General features: G+C 50.6%; 1 protein-coding gene across 1 annotated transcript in view; it reads left to right on the top strand.

Annotated features, from left to right (window-relative positions):
- Positions 1 to 22,973, top strand: part of AK8 (adenylate kinase 8) — an 883,547-nt gene that overhangs the window by 55,382 nt on the left and 805,192 nt on the right. The window contains exon 2 of the mRNA XM_085613911.1: positions 15,497 to 15,581. Coding sequence (XP_085470037.1) covers positions 15,497 to 15,581 — 85 coding nt within the window. The remainder of the gene's footprint in view (positions 1 to 15,496; positions 15,582 to 22,973) is intronic.

Raw genomic sequence — 22,973 nt, forward strand, 5'->3', positions numbered from 1 at the left:
GAGCCCCTGTCTGCCCTCGGTTCTGCTGCCCTCTGAGTAAGGGCACTGTGCCTGCTCACGTGCGCATCCTCCTAATAAGAGGGGGCTTCAGTGTCGGGGCGGGGTGCCAGTCCTTAATGTTGCATTTGTCTCTTTACAAGAAGTCCACTTTCATATCTTGTATTGATCCTTTTCTTTTTGAGCGCCCTGTAGCTCCTCGGTAGTCCTCCTGGACCGTCTGCAGTGTTCTGCGTCCTGTGTGGTCACCAATTCTAAACTGGGTGACTCTCTTTGACTTGTGTTGCCCTTAGGTGTGATTGTTTTACTGTTCCAAGATGCCACCATGCTTCGGAAGAATATATTCACACACTATACACTATAGCATTCGAAGATGGCTGCCCAGTGCGTTGTTTACAGAGCGGCCATCTTAGACTGGTATTGTGAATAAGGCATCATTGTTTTTAATTAGGCGGCAGCATGTTTTCTTTTTTCTACTTTTATTCTTTTAATTTATCTTCCATGATTGTGGAAATGTGTGTGTCTGTTTTATTGCTGATGTATAAGTGGGTGAATGCAAGAAAATCAGAAGGTGGTTGAATGGACGTAGGAGTGCAAGGATGAGTGACATTAAAGAGGGCCTCAACTCAGTGACTGAAGAGGCCCTTTTAGTTATCAGCAAGACCTATTGCTACTGCCAGTGCTTGTTATAGTTTCTGAGCAGGCGATGAGCTCTAAAAAGACGCTTGTATTTTCCTATAATTTACCACACGGGGGCACTGTTAATCCACAAACAAAACCCACCGATAGTCCCCCCGCTGGCCGCTGCTCAATGTATTGTGGGCTTTATACAGCGCTTCGTATCATTGAAGGGTCGCCAAGCGCTAGAGCTCCAAGGGGCAGCTAAGTTGTCTTTAGATCATGTTTTTTGCGGCAAATTCCTAGAAGTGGAATACTGAAGATCACTTGAATAATCCTCTGAGAAATCTCTACATTTGGGTTCATTCCTAATCGTCCGGTGCCTGGCGCGCGCTGTGGGCACGATTTATAGGGGATAATACACGAGTCTGTCGACAAAGTCAGTCCTCCGTCAGTACCTCCGGAGGCTGTTTCCCGTCCGGGGCGGGCATCCCACCAGCCAAGACACCGCTGCCATCTGTGCCCTGAAGATGCAGCTCTCTCGTCAAAGATGGGCGGGTGGTGCCAAGCGGGCACGGAGGCCATGGTCGGCGGGCCTGGCACCGAGAAAGGACCGCCTCGGAAAGGTTGGTTGGAACTGGCAGACTTTCGTCAAAAGGTGAGGTCTGTGTTTCTCACCAGCTGGTAAACACCCTTTACCGACCATGTGGGGAACACGGTGTGGCGGCACTGGAGGAATACCCTCCACTCGTGGGCACATTTAATGTGGCACATTGGTAGTCAAAATGTCACCCTCCAACGTGAAGTAGTACACATAAGGAAGGTGACCTCAAATAATAACATGTACGCTCATTTTAAAAATGACCAGGCCTTTTACGGAAAAAAGCTCCGACTTGTATTAGATTTAGAGGATTTGTGTAGGAAAGCACAATCCGCCGGCAACTCGGAATAGAACTATTACAACTGTTTCAAGTGGTATCTGTGAAAGCACGCCCCTGGCTGTAAAAACATGGCGCCAGTGTCCAACCAAATGTTTCAGGCCAGACCGGTGAGGAAGGTATCCCTCGGCTGTTGGGGGGCGGGGCGGGGAGGGGGCAGGAGCGGCTGAGTGCTTTCTCTGACCCAGCGTCAGGGTTATTCCGGGGCAGTTTCTGAGCACCTGAGAGCAGTTCCTGGAAGTGACATCACTTCTGGCTTCTGATGTGAGGCCACTGGACCTGTCGCTGATATGATGACCGCACTGCATGAGACCGTTTCAGCGTGCCTGAACTAGAAGCGTGCTCGGCCAGTGAAATAACTGATTGGAACTGATTTCAAGCCCTGTAATGTGCCTGGCCCGTCTTTCCAACCCACAAGGCCTCGTTACCATCCCAAACCTCCTCTCGACGCATGGCACACCCCACTGGTGTTCAAACTTTTCCAATACATCCTCCACCCATAGTTTAACCCTGAGCAGGGCTCTGCCACTCCCTCATTCACCTCCCATGTATTGTTCCATCATGCCCTGGGCATTGCAGTCTCTGATCACACTCACCAGCCCTTGGACCACCCCTCAACCCACCCCCATCCTCTGCCCCTCCTGGCTCCCACCACACTGGGTTCATGTCCAGAACAAGCTACCAATATCTCAATCTTTAGCCCTTCCCTACAGGGCACGTTCCCCACATCTTCAACCATGCTTCCAATCGTTAGCCCACACCATAGCCAGATCATGCATCTTCAACCATGCTTACAACCGTTAGCCCACACCATAGCCAGAAACCATGCTTACAACCGTTAGCCCACACCATAGCCAGATCATGCATCTTCAACCATGCTTCCAGCCGTTAGCCCACACCATAGCCAGATCATGCATCTTCAACCATGCTTCCAACCGTTAACCCACACCATAGCCAGATCATGCATCTTCAACCATGCTTCCAACCGTTAGCCCACACCATAGCCAGATCATGCATCTTCAACCATGCTTGCAACCGTTAGTCCACACCATAGTCGGATCATGCATCTTCAACCATGACTACAACCGTTAGCCCACACCATAGCCAGATCATGCATCTTCAACCATGACTACAACCGTTAGCCCACACCATAGTCAGATCATGCATCTTCAACCATGCTTCCAACCGTTAGCCCACACCATAGCCAGATCATGCATCTTCAACCATGCTTCCAACCGTTAGCCCACACCATAGCCAGATCATGCATCTTCAACCATGCTTCCAGCCGTTAGCCCACACCATAGCCAGATCATGCATCTTCAACCATGCTTCCAACCGTTAACCCACACCATAGCCAGATCATGCATCTTCAACCATGCTTCCAACCGTTAGCCCACACCATAGCCAGATCATGCATCTTCAACCATGCTTGCAACCGTTAGTCCACACCATAGTCGGATCATGCATCTTCAACCATGACTACAACCGTTAGCCCACACCATAGCCAGATCATGCATCTTCAACCATGACTACAACCGTTAGCCCACACCATAGTCAGATCATGCATCTTCAACCACGACTACAACCGTTAGCCCACACCATAGCCAGATCATGCATCTTCAACCATGACTACAACCGTTAGCCCACACCATAGCCAGATCATGCATCTTCAACCATGACTACAACCGTTAGCCCACACCATAGTCAGATCATGCATCTTCAACCACGACTACAACCGTTAGCCCACACCATAGCCAGATCATGCATCTTCAACCATGACTACAACCGTTAGCCCACACCATAGCCAGATCATGCATCTTCAACCATGCTTCCAACCGTTAACCCACACCATAGCCAGATCATGCATCTTCAACCATGACTACAACCGTTAGCCCACACCATAGCCAGATCATGCATCTTCAACCATGACTACAACCGTTAGCCCACACCATAGCCAGATCATGCATCTTCAACCATGCTTCCAACCGTTAGCCCACACCATAGCCAGATCATGCATCTTCAACCATGCTTCCAGCCGTTAGCCCACACCATAGCCAGATCATGCATCTTCAACCATGCTTCCAACCGTTAGCCCACACCATAGCCAGATCATGCATCTTCAACCATGCTTACAACCGTTAGTCCACCCCACTAGAGCCGGATCCTGCATCTTTAACCACGCTTACAACCGTTCGCCCACGCCAGAGCCAGATCATGCATCTTCAACCATGCTTCCAACCGTTAGCCCACACCAGAGTAAGATCATGTATCTTCAACCATGCTTACAACCGTTAGTCCACACCACTAGAGCCGGATCCTGCATCTTCAACCATGCTTACAGCCGTTAGTCCACACCATAGCCAGATCATGCATCTTCAACCATGCTTCCAACCGTTAGCTCATGCCAGAGCCAGATCCTGCATCTTCAACCAGGCTTCCAACCCTTAGCCCACACCATAGCCAGATCATGCATCTTCAACCATGCTTCCAACCGTTAGTCCACACCATAGCCAGATCATGCATCTTCAACCATGCTTCCAACCGTTAGCCCACACCATAGCCAGATCATGCATCTTCAACCATGCTTCCAACCGTTAGCCCACACCATAGCCAGATCATGCATCTTCAACCATGACTACAACCGTTAGCCCACACCATAGCCAGATCATGCATCTTCAACCATGCTTCCAACCGTTAACCCACACCATAGCCAGATCATGCATCTTTAACCATGCTTCCAACCGTTAGCCCACACCATAGCCAGATCATGCATCTTTAACCATGCTTCCAACCGTTAGCCCACACCACCAGAGCTGTATCCTGCATCTTCAACCATGCTTACAACTGTTAGCCCACACCATAGCCAGATCATGCATCTTCAACCATGCTTCCAACCGTTAGTCCACACCATAGCCAGATCATGCATCTTCAACCATGCTTACAACTGTTAGCCCACACCATAGCCAGTTCATGCATATTCAACCATGCTTGCAACCGTTAGCCCACTCCACCAGAGCCGTATCCTGCATCTTCAACCATGCTTACAACCGTTAGTCCACACCATAGCCAGATCATGCATCTTCAACCATGCTTGCAACCGTTAGTCCACACCATAGTCAGATCATGCATCTTCAACCATGCATCCAACCGTTAGCCCACACCATAGCCAGATCATGCATCTTCAACCATGCTTCCAACCGTTAGCCCACACCATAGCCAGATCATGCATCTTCAACCATGCTTACAACTGTTAGCCCACACCATAGCCAGTTCATGCATATTCAACCATGCTTGCAACCGTTAGCCCACTCCACCAGAGCCGTATCCTGCATCTTCAACCATGCTTACAACCGTTAGCCCACACCATAGCCAGATCATGCATCTTCAACCATGCTTGCAACCGTTAGTCCACACCATAGCCAGATCATGCATCTTCAACCATGACTACAACCGTTAGCCCACACCATAGCCAGATCATGCATCTTCAACCATGCTTCCAACCGTTAGCCCACACCATAGCCAGATCATGCATCTTCAACCATGCTTCCAACCGTTAGTCCACACCATAGTCGGATCATGCATCTTCAACCAGGCTTCCAACCCTTAGCCCACACCATAGCCAGATCATGCATCTTCAACCATGCTTCCAACCGTTAGTCCACACCATAGCCAGATCATGCATCTTCAACCATGCTTCCAACCGTTAGCCCACACCATAGCCAGATCATGCATCTTCAACCATGCTTCCAACCGTTAGCCCACACCATAGCCAGATCATGCATCTTCAACCATGCTTCCAACCGTTAGCCCACACCATAGCCAGATCATGCATCTTCAACCATGCTTCCAACCGTTAGCCCACACCATAGCCAGATCATGCATCTTCAACCATGCTTCCAACCGTTAGCCCACTCCACCAGAGCCATATCCTGTATCTTCAACCATGCTTCCAACCGTTAGTCCACACCATAGCCAGATCATGCATCTTCAACCATGCTTCCAACCGTTAGCCCACACCATAGCCAGATCATGCATCTTCAACCATGCTTCCAGCCGTTAGCCCACACCATAGCCAGATCATGCATCTTCAACCATGCTTCCAACCGTTAGCCCACACCATAGCCAGATCATGCATCTTCAACCATGCTTACAACCGTTAGTCCACCCCACTAGAGCCGGATCCTGCATCTTTAACCACGCTTACAACCGTTCGCCCACGCCAGAGCCAGATCATGCATCTTCAACCATGCTTCCAACCGTTAGCCCACACCAGAGTAAGATCATGCATCTTCAACCATGCTTACAACCGTTAGTCCACACCACTAGAGCCGGATCCTGCATCTTCAACCATGCTTACAGCCGTTAGTCCACACCATAGCCAGATCATGCATCTTCAACCATGCTTCCAACCGTTAGCTCATGCCAGAGCCAGATCCTGCATCTTCAACCAGGCTTCCAACCCTTAGCCCACACCATAGCCAGATCATGCATCTTCAACCATGCTTCCAACCGTTAGTCCACACCATAGCCAGATCATGCATCTTCAACCATGCTTCCAACCGTTAGCCCACACCATAGCCAGATCATGCATCTTCAACCATGCTTCCAACCGTTAGCCCACACCATAGCCAGATCATGCATCTTCAACCATGACTACAACCGTTAGCCCACACCATAGCCAGATCATGCATCTTCAACCATGCTTCCAACCGTTAACCCACACCATAGCCAGATCATGCATCTTTAACCATGCTTCCAACCGTTAGCCCACACCATAGCCAGATCATGCATCTTTAACCATGCTTCCAACCGTTGCCCACACCACCAGAGCTGTATCCTGCATCTTCAACCATGCTTACAACTGTTAGCCCACACCATAGCCAGATCATGCATCTTCAACCATGCTTCCAACCGTTAGTCCACACCATAGCCAGATCATGCATCTTCAACCATGCTTACAACTGTTAGCCCACACCATAGCCAGTTCATGCATATTCAACCATGCTTGCAACCGTTAGCCCACTCCACCAGAGCCGTATCCTGCATCTTCAACCATGCTTACAACCGTTAGTCCACACCATAGCCAGATCATGCATCTTCAACCATGCTTGCAACCGTTAGTCCACACCATAGTCAGATCATGCATCTTCAACCATGCATCCAACCGTTAGCCCACACCATAGCCAGATCATGCATCTTCAACCATGCTTCCAACCGTTAGCCCACACCATAGCCAGATCATGCATCTTCAACCATGCTTACAACTGTTAGCCCACACCATAGCCAGTTCATACATATTCAACCATGCTTGCAACCGTTAGCCCACTCCACCAGAGCCGTATCCTGCATCTTCAACCATGCTTACAACCGTTAGCCCACACCATAGCCAGATCATGCATCTTCAACCATGCTTGCAACCGTTAGTCCACACCATAGCCAGATCATGCATCTTCAACCATGACTACAACCGTTAGCCCACACCATAGCCAGATCATGCATCTTCAACCATGCTTCCAACCGTTAGCCCACACCATAGCCAGATCATGCATCTTCAACCATGCTTCCAACCGTTAGTCCACACCATAGTCGGATCATGCATCTTCAACCAGGCTTCCAACCCTTAGCCCACACCATAGCCAGATCATGCATCTTTAACCATGCTTCCAACCGTTAGTCCACACCATAGCCAGATCATGCATCTTCAACCATGCTTCCAACCGTTAGCCCACACCATAGCCAGATCATGCATCTTCAACCATGCTTCCAACCGTTAGCCCACACCATAGCCAGATCATGCATCTTCAACCATGCTTCCAACCGTTAGCCCACACCATAGCCAGATCATGCATCTTCAACCATGCTTCCAACCGTTAGCCCACACCATAGCCAGATCATGCATCTTCAACCATGCTTCCAACCGTTAGCCCACTCCACCAGAGCCATATCCTGTATCTTCAACCATGCTTCCAACCGTTAGTCCACACCATAGCCAGATCATGCATCTTCAACCATGCTTCCAACCGTTAGCCCACTCCACCAGAGCCATATCCTGTATCGTCAACCATGCTTCCAACCATTAGTCTACACCATAGCCATATCCTGTATCTTCAACCATGCTTACAACCGTTAGTCCACACCACTAGAGCCGGATCCTGCATCTTCAACCATGCTTCCAACCGTTAGCCCACACCATAGCCAGAGCATGCATCTTCAACCATGCTTACAACTGTTAGCCCACACCATAGCCAGATCATGCATCTTCAACCATGCTTCCAACCGTTAGCCCACACCATAGCCAGATCATGCATCTTCAACCATGCTTACAACCGTTAGCCCACACCATAGCCAGATCATGCAGCTTCAACCATGCTTCCAACCGTTAGCCCACACCATAGCCAGATCATGCATCTTCAACCATGCTTCCAACCGTTAGCCCACACAATAGCCAGATCATGCATCTTCAACCATGCTTTCAACCGTTAGCCCACACCATAGCCAGATCATGCATCTTCAACCATGCTTCCAACCGTTAGCCCACACCATAGCCAGATCATGCATCTTCAACCATGCTTACAACCGTTAGTCCACCCCACTAGAGCCGGATCCTGCATCTTTAACCACGCTTACAACCGTTAGCCCACGCCAGAGCCAGATCATGCATCTTCAACCATGCTTCCAACCGTTAGCCCACACCAGAGCCAGATCATGCATCTTCAACCATGCTTACAACCGTTAGTCCACACCACTAGAGCCGGATCCTGCATCTTCAACCATGCTTACAGCCGTTAGTCCACACCATAGCCAGATCATGCATCTTCAACCATGCTTCCAACCGTTAGCTCATGCCAGAGCCAGATCATGCATCTTCAACCATGCTTCCAACCCTTAGCCCACACCATAGACAGATCATGCATCTTCAACCATGCTTCCAACCATTAGCCCACACCAGAGTAAGATCATGCATCTTCAACCATGACTACAACCGTTAGCCCACTCCACCTGAGCCGTATCCTGCATCTTCAACCATGCTTACAACTGTTAGCCCACACCATAGCCAGATCATGCATCTTCAACCATGACTACAACCGTTAGCCCACTCCACCAGAGCCGTATCCTGCATCTTCAACCATGCTTACAACCGTTAGCCCACACCATAGCCAGATCATGCATCTTCAACCATGCTTGCAACCGTTAGTCCACACCATAGTCGGATCATGCATCTTCAACCATGCTTCCAACCGTTAGCCCACACCATAGCCAGATCATGCATCTTCAACCATGCTTCCAACCGTTAGCCCACACCATAGCCAGATCATGCATCTTCAACCATGCTTCCAACCGTTAGTCCACACCATAGTCAGATCATGCATCTTCAACCATGCTTACAACCGTTAGCCCACACCATAGCCAGATCATGCATCTTCAACCATGCTTCCAACCGTTAACCCACACCATAGCCAGATCATGCATCTTCAACCATGCTTCCAACCGTTAGCCCACACCATAGCCAGATCATGCATCTTCAACCATGCTTCCAACCGTTAGCCCACACCATAGCCAGATCATGCATCTTCAACCATGCTTCCAACCGTTAGCCCACACCATAGCCAGATCATGCATCTTCAACCATGCTTACAACCGTTAGCCCACACCATAGCCAGATCATGCAGCTTCAACCATGCTTCCAACCGTTAGCCCACACCATAGCCAGATCATGCATCTTCAACCATGCTTCCAACCGTTAGCCCACACAATAGCCAGATCATGCATCTTCAACCATGCTTCCAACCGTTAGCCCACACCATAGCCAGATCATGCATCTTCAACCATGCTTCCAACCGTTAGCCCACACCATAGCCAGATCATGCATCTTCAACCATGCTTACAACCGTTAGTCCACCCCACTAGAGCCGGATCCTGCATCTTTAACCACGCTTACAACCGTTAGCCCACGCCAGAGCCAGATCATGCATCTTCAACCATGCTTCCAACCGTTAGCCCACACCAGAGCCAGATCATGCATCTTCAACCATGCTTACAACCGTTAGTCCACACCACTAGAGCCGGATCCTGCATCTTCAACCATGCTTACAGCCGTTAGTCCACACCATAGCCAGATCATGCATCTTCAACCATGCTTCCAACCGTTAGCTCATGCCAGAGCCAGATCATGCATCTTCAACCATGCTTCCAACCCTTAGCCCACACCATAGACAGATCATGCATCTTCAACCATGCTTCCAACCGTTAGCCCACACCAGAGTAAGATCATGCATCTTCAACCATGACTACAACCGTTAGCCCACTCCACCTGAGCCGTATCCTGCATCTTCAACCATGCTTACAACTGTTAGCCCACACCATAGCCAGATCATGCATCTTCAACCATGACTACAACCGTTAGCCCACTCCACCAGAGCCGTATCCTGCATCTTCAACCATGCTTACAACCGTTAGCCCACACCATAGCCAGATCATGCATCTTCAACCATGCTTGCAACCGTTAGTCCACACCATAGTCGGATCATGCATCTTCAACCATGCTTCCAACCGTTAGCCCACACCATAGCCAGATCATGCATCTTCAACCATGCTTCCAACCGTTAGCCCACACCATAGCCAGATCATGCATCTTCAACCATGCTTCCAACCGTTAGTCCACACCATAGTCAGATCATGCATCTTCAACCATGCTTACAACCGTTAGCCCACACCATAGCCAGATCATGCATCTTCAACCATGCTTCCAACCGTTAACCCACACCATAGCCAGATCATGCATCTTCAACCATGCTTCCAACCGTTAGCCCACACCATAGCCAGATCATGCATCTTCAACCATGCTTCCAACCGTTAGCCCACACCATAGCCAGATCATGCATCTTCAACCATGCTTACAACCGTTAGTCCACACCATAGTCGGATCATGCATCTTCAACCATGCTTCCAACCGTTAGTCCACACCATAGTCAGATCATGCATCTTCAACCATGACTACAACCGTTAGCCCACACCATAGCCAGATCATGCATCTTCAACCATGCTTCCAACCGTTAGCCCACACCATAGCCAGATCATGCATCTTCAACCATGCTTCCAGCCGTTAGCCCACACCATAGCCAGATCATGCATCTTCAACCATGCTTCCAACCGTTAGCCCACACCATAGCCAGATCATGCATCTTCAACCATGCTTCCAACCGTTAGCCCACTCCACCAGAGCCATATCCTGTATCTTCAACCATGCTTCCAACCGTTAGTCCACACCATAGCCAGATCATGCATCTTCAACCATGCTTCCAACCGTTAGTCCACACCATAGCCAGATCATGCATCTTCAACCATGCTTCCAACCGTTAGCCCACTCCACCAGAGCCATATCCTGTATCTTCAACCATGCTTCCAACCGTTAGTCCACACCATAGCCATATCCTGTATCTTCAACCATGCTTACAACCGTTAGTCCACTCCACCAGAGCCGGATCCCGCTTCTTCAACCACGCTTTCAACTGTTAGCCCACTCCACTAGAGCTAGTTCCAGCATTTTCAACCATGCTTATTTGTTAACCCACACCAATAGATCTAGGTCCCACATCTTCAACCACGGTTAAAACTGTTAGCCACTCCACTAGCGCCGGATCCTGCATCTTCAACCATGCTTACAACTGTTAGCCACTCCACTAGCGCCGGATCCTGCATCTTCAACCATGCTTACATCAGTTCACCCACACCTCTAGAGCCAGTTCCCGCATATTCAACCATGCTTACAACCTTTAGCCTACATCGCCCAAGCCAGTTCCCACATCATTAACCACGGTTACAACTGTTAGCCCACATCACCAGAGCTAGATCCCGCCTCTTCAACCCATCTGTTAGCCTGATCCTGCATCTTCAACCCCGCTTACAACAGTTAGCCCGCAGCACCAGAGCTAGGTCCTGCATCTTCAACCATGCTTACAACTGTTAGCCCGCAGCACCAGAGCTAGGTCCTGTATCTTCAACCATGCTTACAACAGTTAGCCACTCCACTAGAGCCGGATCCTGCATCTTCAATCACGCTTACAACTGTTAGCCCACATCACCAGAGCTAGATCCCGCCTCTTTAACCCATCTGTTAGCCACTCCATTACAGCCCGATCCTGCATCTTCAACCACGCTTACAACTGTTAGCCCGCAGCACCAGAGCTAGGTCCTGCATCTTCAACCATGCTTACAACTGTTAGCCACTCCACTAGAGCCGGATCCTGCATCCTCAATCACGCTTACAACTGTTAGCTCACTCCACCAGAGCTTGGTCCCGCATCTTTAACCATGCTTACAACTGTTAGCGCACTCCACCAGAGCAAGGTCCCACATCTTCAACTATGCTTACAACTGTTAGCCCACTCCACCAGAGCTAGGTTCCACATCTTCAACCACGCTTTCAACTGTTAGCCCACTCCACTAGGGCTAGTTCCAGCATTTTCAACCATGCTTACATCTGTTAACCCACACCAATAGATCTAGGTCCCGCATCTTCAACCACGGTTAAAACTGTTAGCCACTCCACTAGAGCCGGATCCTGCATCTTCAACCATGCTTACATCACTTCACCCACACCTCTAGAGCCAGTTCCCGCATATTCAACCATGCTTACAACCTTTAGCCTACATCACCCGAGCCAGTTCCCGCATCTTTAACCATGGTTACAACTGTTAGCCCACATCACCAGAGCTAGATCCGGCCTCTTCAACCCATCTGTTAGCCTGATCATGCATCTTCAACCAATTACAACAGTTAGCCAGCAGCACCAGAGCTAGGTCCTGCATCTTCAACCATGCTTTCATCTGTTAGTCACTCCACTAGAGCCAGATCCTGCATCTTCAACCACGCTTACAACTGTTAGCTCACTCCAGCAGAGCTAGGTCCCGCATTTTTAACCATGCTTACAACTGTTAGTCCACTCCACCAGAGCTAGGTTCCGCATCTTCAACCACACTTTCAACTGTTAGTCCCCTCCACCAGAGCTAGGTCCCGCATCTTTAACCATGCTTACAACTGTTAGCCACTCCACTAGCGCCGGATCCTGCATCTTCAATCATGTGCACAACTGTTAGCCCACTCCACCAGAGCTAGGTCACACATCTTTAACCATGCTTACAACTGTTAGCCCACTCCACCAGAGCTAGGTCCCACATCTTTAACCATGCTTACAACTGTTAGACACTTCTCTTGAGCCGGATCCTGCATCTTCAACCACGCTTACAACTGTTAGACCACTCCATTAGGGTCAGTTCCTACATCTTTAACCATGCCTACAACTGTTAGCCTACCCCATTTGGGCCAGTTCCTGCATCTTTATCCTCGCTTACAACTATTAGCCAACACCGCTAGTGCCAGTTCCCAGCATCTTCACAAAGTTCCCAGTGTTTAACCCACCCCACCGGGCTCACCCTCTTCTCAACCAGTTTCGTAATCCTTGGCATGCCCACATAGGCGGTACCTCCCCTTTGAATGTTTTTCCCAAACCCTACACCCCTACAGGGCCTGCTCCAATCCAGTCAGCTTTGCAGTTCATTGATCACACCTATTTGACTCATGCCCCACCCATGCAACATACCACCGCTTGTCTCACCCTGTAAGTTTGTCGCTCTCCTAATCCATTTCTCAAGCACTTACCAGATCCCACGAGGGTCTGACCCTCCAACCTTTATTTCCACCGTTCAGGACTGGTTTCGCTTCCATCCCGCTCCTGAACTTTGTGCCACTCCACCAGGGCACGGTAGTCTCCCAACTCACTGCCCATGCCATGGCTTCATCCTCTATCACTGGATTCAACTGCAATGCAGTCCTCATCTTTAGCATCCTCTCCCATCAGGACATGATGCCTCCTCAGTGCCACTTTCCACCATGACATGCACCGCCAGGGTTCTCAGGAGCAGTTGGGAATCCTTGACACCAGCAAGGTAGACAACCCCGGCCCAGCTCCAGATTCAAACTAAAAATATATATGGTAATGTAAGGACTTGGAGATTATAGACCCTCTGCCGAGAAAGAGCCCTACCTCGAATTTCGAGGACTAAGCATCACCACTGTTGACAAAATCATATTTCATTTTTACGGTCAAAATATTTTATTAAGCGGTTATAATGAAAAGTATGACACATTAACTGAGAACAAATCGACAAAAACATTACACATTGAAATGCAAGGTTAGAAAAAGAGGAGGAGAATCGGACAAGTGATAGACATGAAATAACAACGAGTTAAAAGATGATCCCGATCCATTGCTAACATATAGGTGATCAGCAAGCGACAGTATTAAAATCAATATTAACTGAGATAAAACAAGTCTTTTTGTAAAATCACACCATTCCAGAGATAAGGTAAACCAGGTGTAGATTTTCATTTGAAAGAAATCGGCTTAATCCCTAAAACCACCAGAATATCCAATAATTTACTTTCATCTTTGTTCAAACAGCATTTAAAGGTTTAGGTTTATAAATGAGGTGGCAGTGCACTAGATTGTATGAATTAGGAAGGATCTTACAAATGTTACAGACAAATCTGAATATTCCACATTAGCTGCTTTAAGTGCCAAGTAGTGTGAATATTCTTCGGGCGGAAAGTGAAAGAACTCCATAAATTGTGCCAAGGTAATTGACAAATTATCGAAAAGCACAGTTGATTGGAGGGTCTTAGGGAGTTTAAAGACCTGTGCGGACAGATCCCCAAATATTGAAACTTGAACAACACCAGAGTCCGTGGGTCTATACCGGTCTACCTAGAGCGCAAGCAAAACACGCCAGCTACATACACACATGTAGAGGTCCTTTCAAAAGGGACCAGGTCCCATCACCCACCGAAGTGGCATGCTTCATCATCTGGGACCTCCCTTAACCGCACCTGGTGCGGTTAAAGAGCTACAACTCCTTAAATTACTATAAAAAGGAGGAGCTCAAGGATGTTTTAACTGATGTAAATTGGAGGATATCACTCTCAAAGTGTGAGGAAGCTGCCAAAAGTGTAGTGAAGTTGAGTGCAGTGTGTGAAAAAGTGGTATTAAAATTGATTATCACTGGAAAAATATTTTATTAGATATCCAGTGGTATCAAGAATAAAAACGCAGAAATAATAGAGTAAAACGTGTACGCAGATAATTTAGGAACACGTACTCTAAGTGTAGGTCTACATGTTTCAGCCAACTACCGTCTCGACCAGATGACAGTGGCTTTCTTCAGGACCATGACAAAACACTACTGCAATGTGAAAAAGTGTAAACGTAAATATGAAAGGAACGATACAACCTACATAGGTACCTGCTTATCGGAGGATATACGGCACCGTAGGGAAGTATAAAAGTCACCCGTCAAATGATCGGGGAACGTCCCACACTCCTGGTCACAACTCACTCGGAACAATCAGGAAGAAAGTCCGGGGTAGCGACGGACAGAGCGCTGCCTCACGCCCTGAGTCATGCACACTTTCCTGTTCTCCATGCAGGCTGTAATGCGGGAATAAGCCCAGGCCCCCATTCCCTGGCTGGGCGCCGATCAGGACACTCCGACCAGTTACAACGCTGCATTGCAGCGTTGTGATTGGTCAGGGGAGCCTAGCTGTGCTTCCTGTTCCTCGAGTCAAGACGAGGAGAGCAGGAGCTGAGGCGTGGGACCCTGCGGCAAGGTTAAGTGTTTTTTTTAAATATTGCACACAACACCTATTCCCTACCCCCCCTTTCCTCCCTTCGGCCACGAGCCATGCCGGCCGCCACTGATTTATTCTAAATGGGTTATAACTGCTGAAGCACAGGGTCTGGAACAGTTGCAGAAATGCAGCCTTTTCTTTTACTTAGTTTGAATCTTGGAGATTCCAAGGCGGAGACCGCACTTCAGTACATGGGATCTGTGTTGTGTTGTTTTTCCTGTGACCTGCAACTCATCAACACCTGTTGTGTTTATTTCCAGACGATGCTGGAGAAGCTGCTGATGGACAGGCCGGAGGACACTATCCAATATCTCATTGATCACTTAAAAAGGGACAGCGACGAAGGTAGGAGGATGCTGCACCTTTGACTTTTCTGTGTTCTAATCCTAGTTGTCCCAAATGTTTATCCAAACATGATCACCTCAAGTCTCACTGGGCTCCTTCTTGACTCGAACATAAACCGAGGTGACCTTCAATTCACCAAGTAACTCCTATAACAGATGTAGGGCTGGTTTAGAGCTTGGCGGACGGGTTACTCCGTCACAACGGTGTTGGATATCTCGTCCGTTGAAATATAAATCCCATTATTTCCTATGGGATTTATATTTTGGGGGACTGGATGTCTAGCACCGTTGTAATGGAGTAACCCGCCCGCTAAGATCTAAATCGGGCCATAGTTGTGTGATTGTAACATCACTTTTCACTCCTCCCCCCGCCTGTTCCCATTTCAGAGTCATGTAGGTGCTGATTGTAGGACCCTGGAGGAAGACTGTTGGATTGATGTTCTTAAGGTCTACGGTGGCTCTCATGGGCTTTCTAGGTGTGCTCTGAATTGGAGGATGCATTGAAGAAGAGGTGACCAATCCCATGAGAGGATAACTAGGGTTTGGGAAGAGATCAACGAGGGAGTCTTTCTTGTGCGGGTGAGACTTTGAGTACTGGGCGAGACTGTTTTCTTCCAGAAAGGCTTTCAGTTGACTGCTGCACTCTCTGTTGTCATTCTGCCAGTCTGATGACATCACGGATCAATAGGTTGTTATGGGAATGTGGGTGAATATCAAAAAAAAATTCAAGTACTATCAGGCGGTGGTCTAAGTCTCCAGCTGAAACTTTCATGTTTTATTGGTGATTAGGCTGCAACACAAAAAAGCAAACACAAGCAGATCTCAATGACATAGTATTTGAGAACTGTTTAACCTAATGATTATTAAAACACACAGGCACAACTTCTCTGTTAAAACAAAAGAACAGAGATTTTAAGAAAATACTTATTGAAGCACCAGCTGCTCTTCCTTTCAGCGTCTCTAAACTTGAAGAAATGCGCAGTATTCTTCTCTCAGAAAGGTGAGCCGCGGGCCTGGTGCGAGCACGACTAAGACGTAAAAGAGATGCACCACAAACACTGAGCTGTGCATTCAGCCGGCACCGGGGGAATGACAATCCCAAAGCCCCACCATGGCCAAACAAAGACCGCGCCTCATTTGTGAAAGAATTTGTGGCGGGCCCAAAGTTGTGTTCCGCAACCTGCAGTGGGCCCTATGGAAGGTCAGCGTATGGGATATCAAGTCTGTGTAGTCTTAAATCCACCTCCTGAATCTTGAATCTATCACCATCACTCCCTGCCCCTTTACTTCACTCTGGTAGGCTCGGTCGTTTTCACCCCTGCTTGTATCCTTTGTCACTGTTTTTCCGTCTTTCTCTTCCCTGGCCTTTCCCATTTTGTCTTTTTCTCTCTCACGCTCTGGATCTTAGTTTTTAAATGGAAAATAAGAGCGAGTACCCAAAAGTGAGTGCCGCTGTTTCCCACCAGCCACCACCGGCTCAAGTAAAGGCACTAAATTGTACTGACTAGACCTGGGTTAAGCCCTAGCTGGGGGCAGCGGGCACCCCCGGTCCAGCTCGGGCCTACAGATGTGGGCCGTGTGGTCCCATAGCCCCATAGATGTAGGCCGTGTGGCCCCATAGCCAGCCGTGTGCCAGAAGCCGGACATACAGGCTCCGCTCGGAAACAGCTCCTAACATGGCGGCCGCTGGAGCAGCAGCATGAGGTGGCGGATCCGCATTCCAGGCCCTCCCTCCGATACAGGCTCAGCTCGGACACAGCTCCTAACATGGCGGCTGCTGGAGCAGCAGCCTGAAGCGGCGGATCCGCATACCAGGCCCTCCCTCCGATACAGGCTCAGCTCGGCCACAGCTCCTAACATGGCGGCCGCTGGAGCAGCAGCATGAGGCGGCGGATCCGCATTCCAGGCCCTCCCTCCGATACAGGCTCAGCTCGGACACAGCTCCTAACATGGCGGCCGCTGGAGCAGCAGCATGAGGCGGCGGATCCGCATTCCAGGCCCTCCCTCCGATACAGGCTCAGCTCGGACACAGCTCCTAACATGGCGGCCGCTGGAGCAGCAGCATGAAGCGGCGGATCCGCATTCCAGGCCCTCCCTCCGATACAGGTTCAGCTCGGACACAGCTCCTAACATGGCGGCCGCTGGAGCAGCAGCATGAAGCGGCGGATCCACATTCCAGGCCCTCCCTCCGATACATGCTCAGCTCGGACACAGCTCCTAACATGGCGGCCGCTGGAGCAGCAGCATGAGGCGGCGGATCCGCATTCCAGGCCCTCCATCCGATACAGGCTCAGCTCGGACACAGCTCCTAACATGGCGGCCGCTGGAGCAGCAGCATGAAGCGGCGGATCCGCATTCCAGGCCCTCCCACCGATACAGGCTCAGCTCGGACACAGCTCCTAACATGGCGGCCGCTGGAGCAGCAGCATGAAGCGGCGGATCCGCATTCCAGGCCCTCCCTCTGATACAGGCTCAGCTCGGACACAGCTCCTAACATGGCGGCCGCTGGAGCAGCAGCATGAAGCGGCGGATCCGCATTCCAGGCCCTCCCTCCGATACAGGCTCAGCTCGGAAACAGCTCCTAACATGGCGGCCGCTGGAGCAGCAGCATGAAGCGGCGGATCCGCATTCCAGGCCCTCCCTCCGATACAGGCTCAGCTCGGACACAGCTCCTAACATGGCGGCCGCTGGAGCAGCAGCATGAAGCGGCGGATCCGCATTCCAGGCCCTCCCTCCGATACAGGCTCAGCTCGGAAACAGCTCCTAACATGGCGGCCGCTGGAGCAGCAGCATGAAGCGGCGGATCCGCATTACAGGCCCTCCCTCCGATACAGGCTCAGCTCGGACACAGCTCCTAACATGGCGACCGCTGGAGCAGCAGCATGAAGCGGCGGATCCGCATTCCAGGCCCTCCCTCCGATACAGGCTCAGCTCAGACACAGCTCCTAACATGGCGGCCGCTGGAGCAGCAGCATGAAGCGGCGGATACGCATTCCAGGCCCTCCATCCGATACAGGCTCAGCTCAGACACAGCTCCTAACATGGCGGCCGCTGGAGCAGCAGCATGAAGCGGCGGATACGCATTCCAGGCCCTCCCTCCGATACAGGCTCAGCTCGGACACAGCTCCTAACATGGCGGCCGCTGGAGCAGCAGTATGAAGCGGCGGATCCGCATTTCAGGCCCTCCATCCGATACAGGCTCAGCTCGGACACAGCTCCTAACATGGCGGCCGCTGGAGCAGCAGCATGAAGCGGCGGATCCGCATACCAGGCCCTCCCTCCGATACAGGCTCAGCTCGGACACAGCTCCTAACATGGCGGCCGCTGGAGCAGCAGCATGAGGCGGCGGATCCGCATTCCAGGCCCTCCATCCGATACAGGCTCAGCTCGGACACAGCTCCTAACATGGCGGCTGCTGGAGCAGCAGCATGAAGCGGCGGATACGCATTCCAGGCCCTCCCTCCGATACAGGCTCAGCTCGGACACAGCTCCTAACATGGCGGCCGCTGGAGCAGCAGTATGAAGCGGCGGATCCGCATTTCAGGCCCTCCATCCGATACAGGCTCAGCTCGGAAACAGCTCCTAACATGGCGGCCGCTGGAGCAGCAGCATGAGGCGGCGGATCCGCATACCAGGCCCTCCCTCCGATACAGGCTCAGCTCGGAAACAGCTCCTAACATGGCGGCCGCTGGAGCAGCAGCATGAGGCGGCGGATCCGCATTCCAGGCCCTCCCTCCGATACAGGCTCAGCTCGGACAGAGCTCCTAACATGGCGGCCGCTGGAGCAGCAGCATGAAGCGGCGGATCCGCATACCAGGCCCTCCCTCCGATACAGGCTCAGCTCGGAAACAGCTCCTAACATGGCGGCCGCTGTAGCAGCAGCATGAGGCGGCGGATCCGCATTCCAGGCCCTCCCTCCGATACAGGCTCAGCTCGGACACAGCTCCTAACATGGCGGCCGCTGGAGCAGCAGCATGAGGCGGCGGATCGCATTCCAGGCCCTCCCTCCGCTCGGGCTCTGATTCGCCCTGGTGCTTCTAAGCCCAATAATTGCCCCCCTTCGCGCGCTCAGATTGGATGGCGCGCGTGGCGGCCCCAGGATGCTTTGCTCCTTCGGCTGCTCTTCTGATGAGCCCCTGCTTGCCATGGTAATGAGTCCCACAGCTCTGTGGCATTTCAGATGAAGAAGCAGCAGTCGCCAACCACCCACCTCCCTCTAATAAAACTTTATACCATGGTCTGTCGACGTCTGATATTGGCTGCACAGCGTCCTCCTGGGAGGAGGCCGTGTTTTGGATAAGCAGAAGTCCACGGCGTGTTTTTGGGGGGCTGCAGCTGCGGCTCTGCTGCTCTGTGGTGTTGTTATACCACCTTTGAGGAGCTTTGCGACTGCGGAAAAGCTGAGCAGGCGGAGAACAAACCTATTCAGCCTTATATTTGAGTGATGCTTGTGCTTGGATTAGGAGAAATAGCATGGCATTAAAGCACTTTACAAGAGAGACAGATTATGGTACACATGTTTGATGCACAGGATATGAAGTGATTTACCCAGGATCACAGGATGTTAGCTGAAGCTGGGGTCCAAACCTGGTCTCCCAGTTCCAGAGTTGGCAGCTCTAGCAGTTTGGACACATCTCGCCCCTTTGCACCTCTCCCTCCTCCACAACCAGCAGCAGTGCAGTGTTTACCTAGGTGGTGGATCGTGAAATCCTGCTGACCAGAGACAGTCTACAAATCTCCATTGGATCTACTGAACCATCCAGCCAGACGTTTTACGGGGAGAGCCACAGGACTCGCTGCTCTGTGCCTGGTCGATAAACCGCTACAGGCGACCTCTAGAACATGCACCACCGCTACACTTCAGATGTGTGCTGGTGATACCCAGATCTCTCTGGAGACCAGCCATGGGAGTCCAGCGCACATCACCCGATCCCTTGACCATGCCCATCTTTGGATGAGAGAAGCTCTCCACTTTGCAAAGAGTCCAACAAGACCTTCTGTCACTGCAACCAGAGAGGATCCGCGCCATGCTTCATTCAACTGGCCCCAAAGGATCCCTCCAGCAACCAGAGAAAAAGACATCTGGGGATCATGTTCAATACTCACCTCTTCTTCTTTACTGCTCAAATAAAAAGTATATGCATTGATAACATGCAGTGGTCTCAGGCATCAGCACCCTTCAGTGCATCCTCTCACTCTTACAGGCCTCACATACTGGAGAGACTGGCAAGAGGCTTGGTAGTGATGCCCCATTTCTACCATGACACAATCTACACAGGCCTGAAGCACATAGACAGGTCAGAGAGACACCAGAACCAGGCTGACGGGTTGTACCTGAAGCTGCAGAAACAGGATCATGTTAGACCAGCCCTGAAAACCTTGCACTGGCTACTGGTGGAGTCAAGGACTCGGTTTAAGACCTTATGCACTGTGCACAAGGCTCCCTGGAAGATACCTTTAAAGCCGACATGCAAGAGCATACCTTCCATGGCTCCCCTATCATCCACGACACACCTGATCATCAACAGTCATTAAAACTGCTTAAGAACAGTGGATGGTCGAATGGGGTACAGGGTCCCAAACGGTTTTACTCCCCGAACCCAGACCTAAGACCAGAATCTAACATCCTGCCATTCACAAAACTCATCCTTCTGGACTCACACTTTCAAAGTGGCTCTTCTTGTGTTTGTATGTTCAGCTCAAGTGGCCATAAGACAACATACAGGTCTCTGCAAAACTCCCACAAAAATAAAATAACATAGTACAGGTATACACTCAACAGGAATGGAAGCAGCAGCAGTTCAAGCTTCCCTCACACTCGACAAGCACAGCACCCACTCGAGCAGTGCAAGCTTCCCTCACACTTGACAAGCACAGCACACGCTGACATGCACAGCAAACGCTGGACCAGTGCAAGCTTCCCTCGCACTCGACAAGCAAAGCACACGCTTGACCAGTGCAAGCTTCCCTCACACTCGACAAGCACAGCACACTCTGGAACAGTACAAGCTTCTCTCACACAATACAAGCACAGCACACGCTGGAACAGTACAAGCTTCCCTCACACTCGACAAGCACAGCACACGCTGGAGCAGTGCAAGCTTCCCTCACACTCGACAAGCACAACACACGCTGGACCAGTGCAAGCTTCCCTCACACTTGACATGCACAGCAAACGCTGGACCAGTGCAAGCTTCCCTCACACTCGACAAGCAAAGCACACGCTTGACCAGTGCAAGCTTCCCTCACACTCGACAAGCACAGCACATGCTGGAACAGTACAAGCTTCTCTCACACAATACAAGCACAGCACACGCTGGAACAGTACAAGCTTCCCTCACACTCGACAAGCACAGCACACACTGGAGCAATGCAAGCTTCCCTCACACTCGACAAGCACAGCACACGCTGGACCAGTGCAAGCTTCCCTCACACTTGACATGCACAGCAAACACTGGACCAGTGCAAGCTTCCCTCACACTCGACAAGCACAGCACACGCTGGAGCAGTGCAAGCTTCCCTCACTCGACAGGCACAACACACGCTGGAGCAGTACAAGCTTCCCTCACACTCGACATGCACAGCACACGCTGGGCCAATGCAAGCTTCCCTCACTCGCAAGCACAGCAAACGCTGGACCAATGAATGATTCCCTCACACTCGACAAGCACAGCACACGCTGTAACAGTACAAGCTTCCCTCACACTCTACAAGCACAGCACATGCTGGAACAGTACAAGCTTCCCTGACTCGACCAGCACAACACACGCTGGAACAGTACAAGATTCCCTCACACTCGACATGCACAGCACACGCTGGACCAGTGCAAGTTTCCCTCACTCGACAAGCACAGCAAACGCTGGACCAGTGCATGATTCCCTCACACTCGACAAGCACAGCACACGTTGGAACAGTACAGGCTTCCAACACACTTGACATGCACAGCAAACGCTGGAACAGTGCAAACCTTCCTTATAGAAACATAACATGGGTAGGGCAAGCTTCCACACACTGCTCTACCACCATTACCCTCTGACAACAGACTCCGCATCCAAACTTCGATTTCTTGGCCTCTCGTCTGTATCTGCAAGAGCGGGTTCCTTTTCTATGCATCCTTTTTAGGTATTGCTTACAAATAGCTGTAAGCTGTCTGTTGTCGAAGACTTATTGTGGACAGTGCCAGCAGTTGCAGTGGACTTTGGGTCAGCCCATTGCTTGGCTTTCTTGTCATTCGAAGTTGTGTGCATCTTACTTGCTGGATTTCCTTCATACTCTTTTGTTTGTCCCTCCCCTGGAGCAAAGCTTCTTCAACATCCATTTGATTGGATAACTTGTATCCTTCCAGGGCTCCTCACTAGGGAACTGCTTTTTTCTTTAGTTTTGAGCACTCCTC

This window comes from Triturus cristatus, chromosome 1_2 (assembly GCF_964204655.1).
Source record: "Triturus cristatus chromosome 1_2, aTriCri1.1, whole genome shotgun sequence".
Taxonomy (NCBI): domain Eukaryota; kingdom Metazoa; phylum Chordata; class Amphibia; order Caudata; family Salamandridae; genus Triturus; species Triturus cristatus.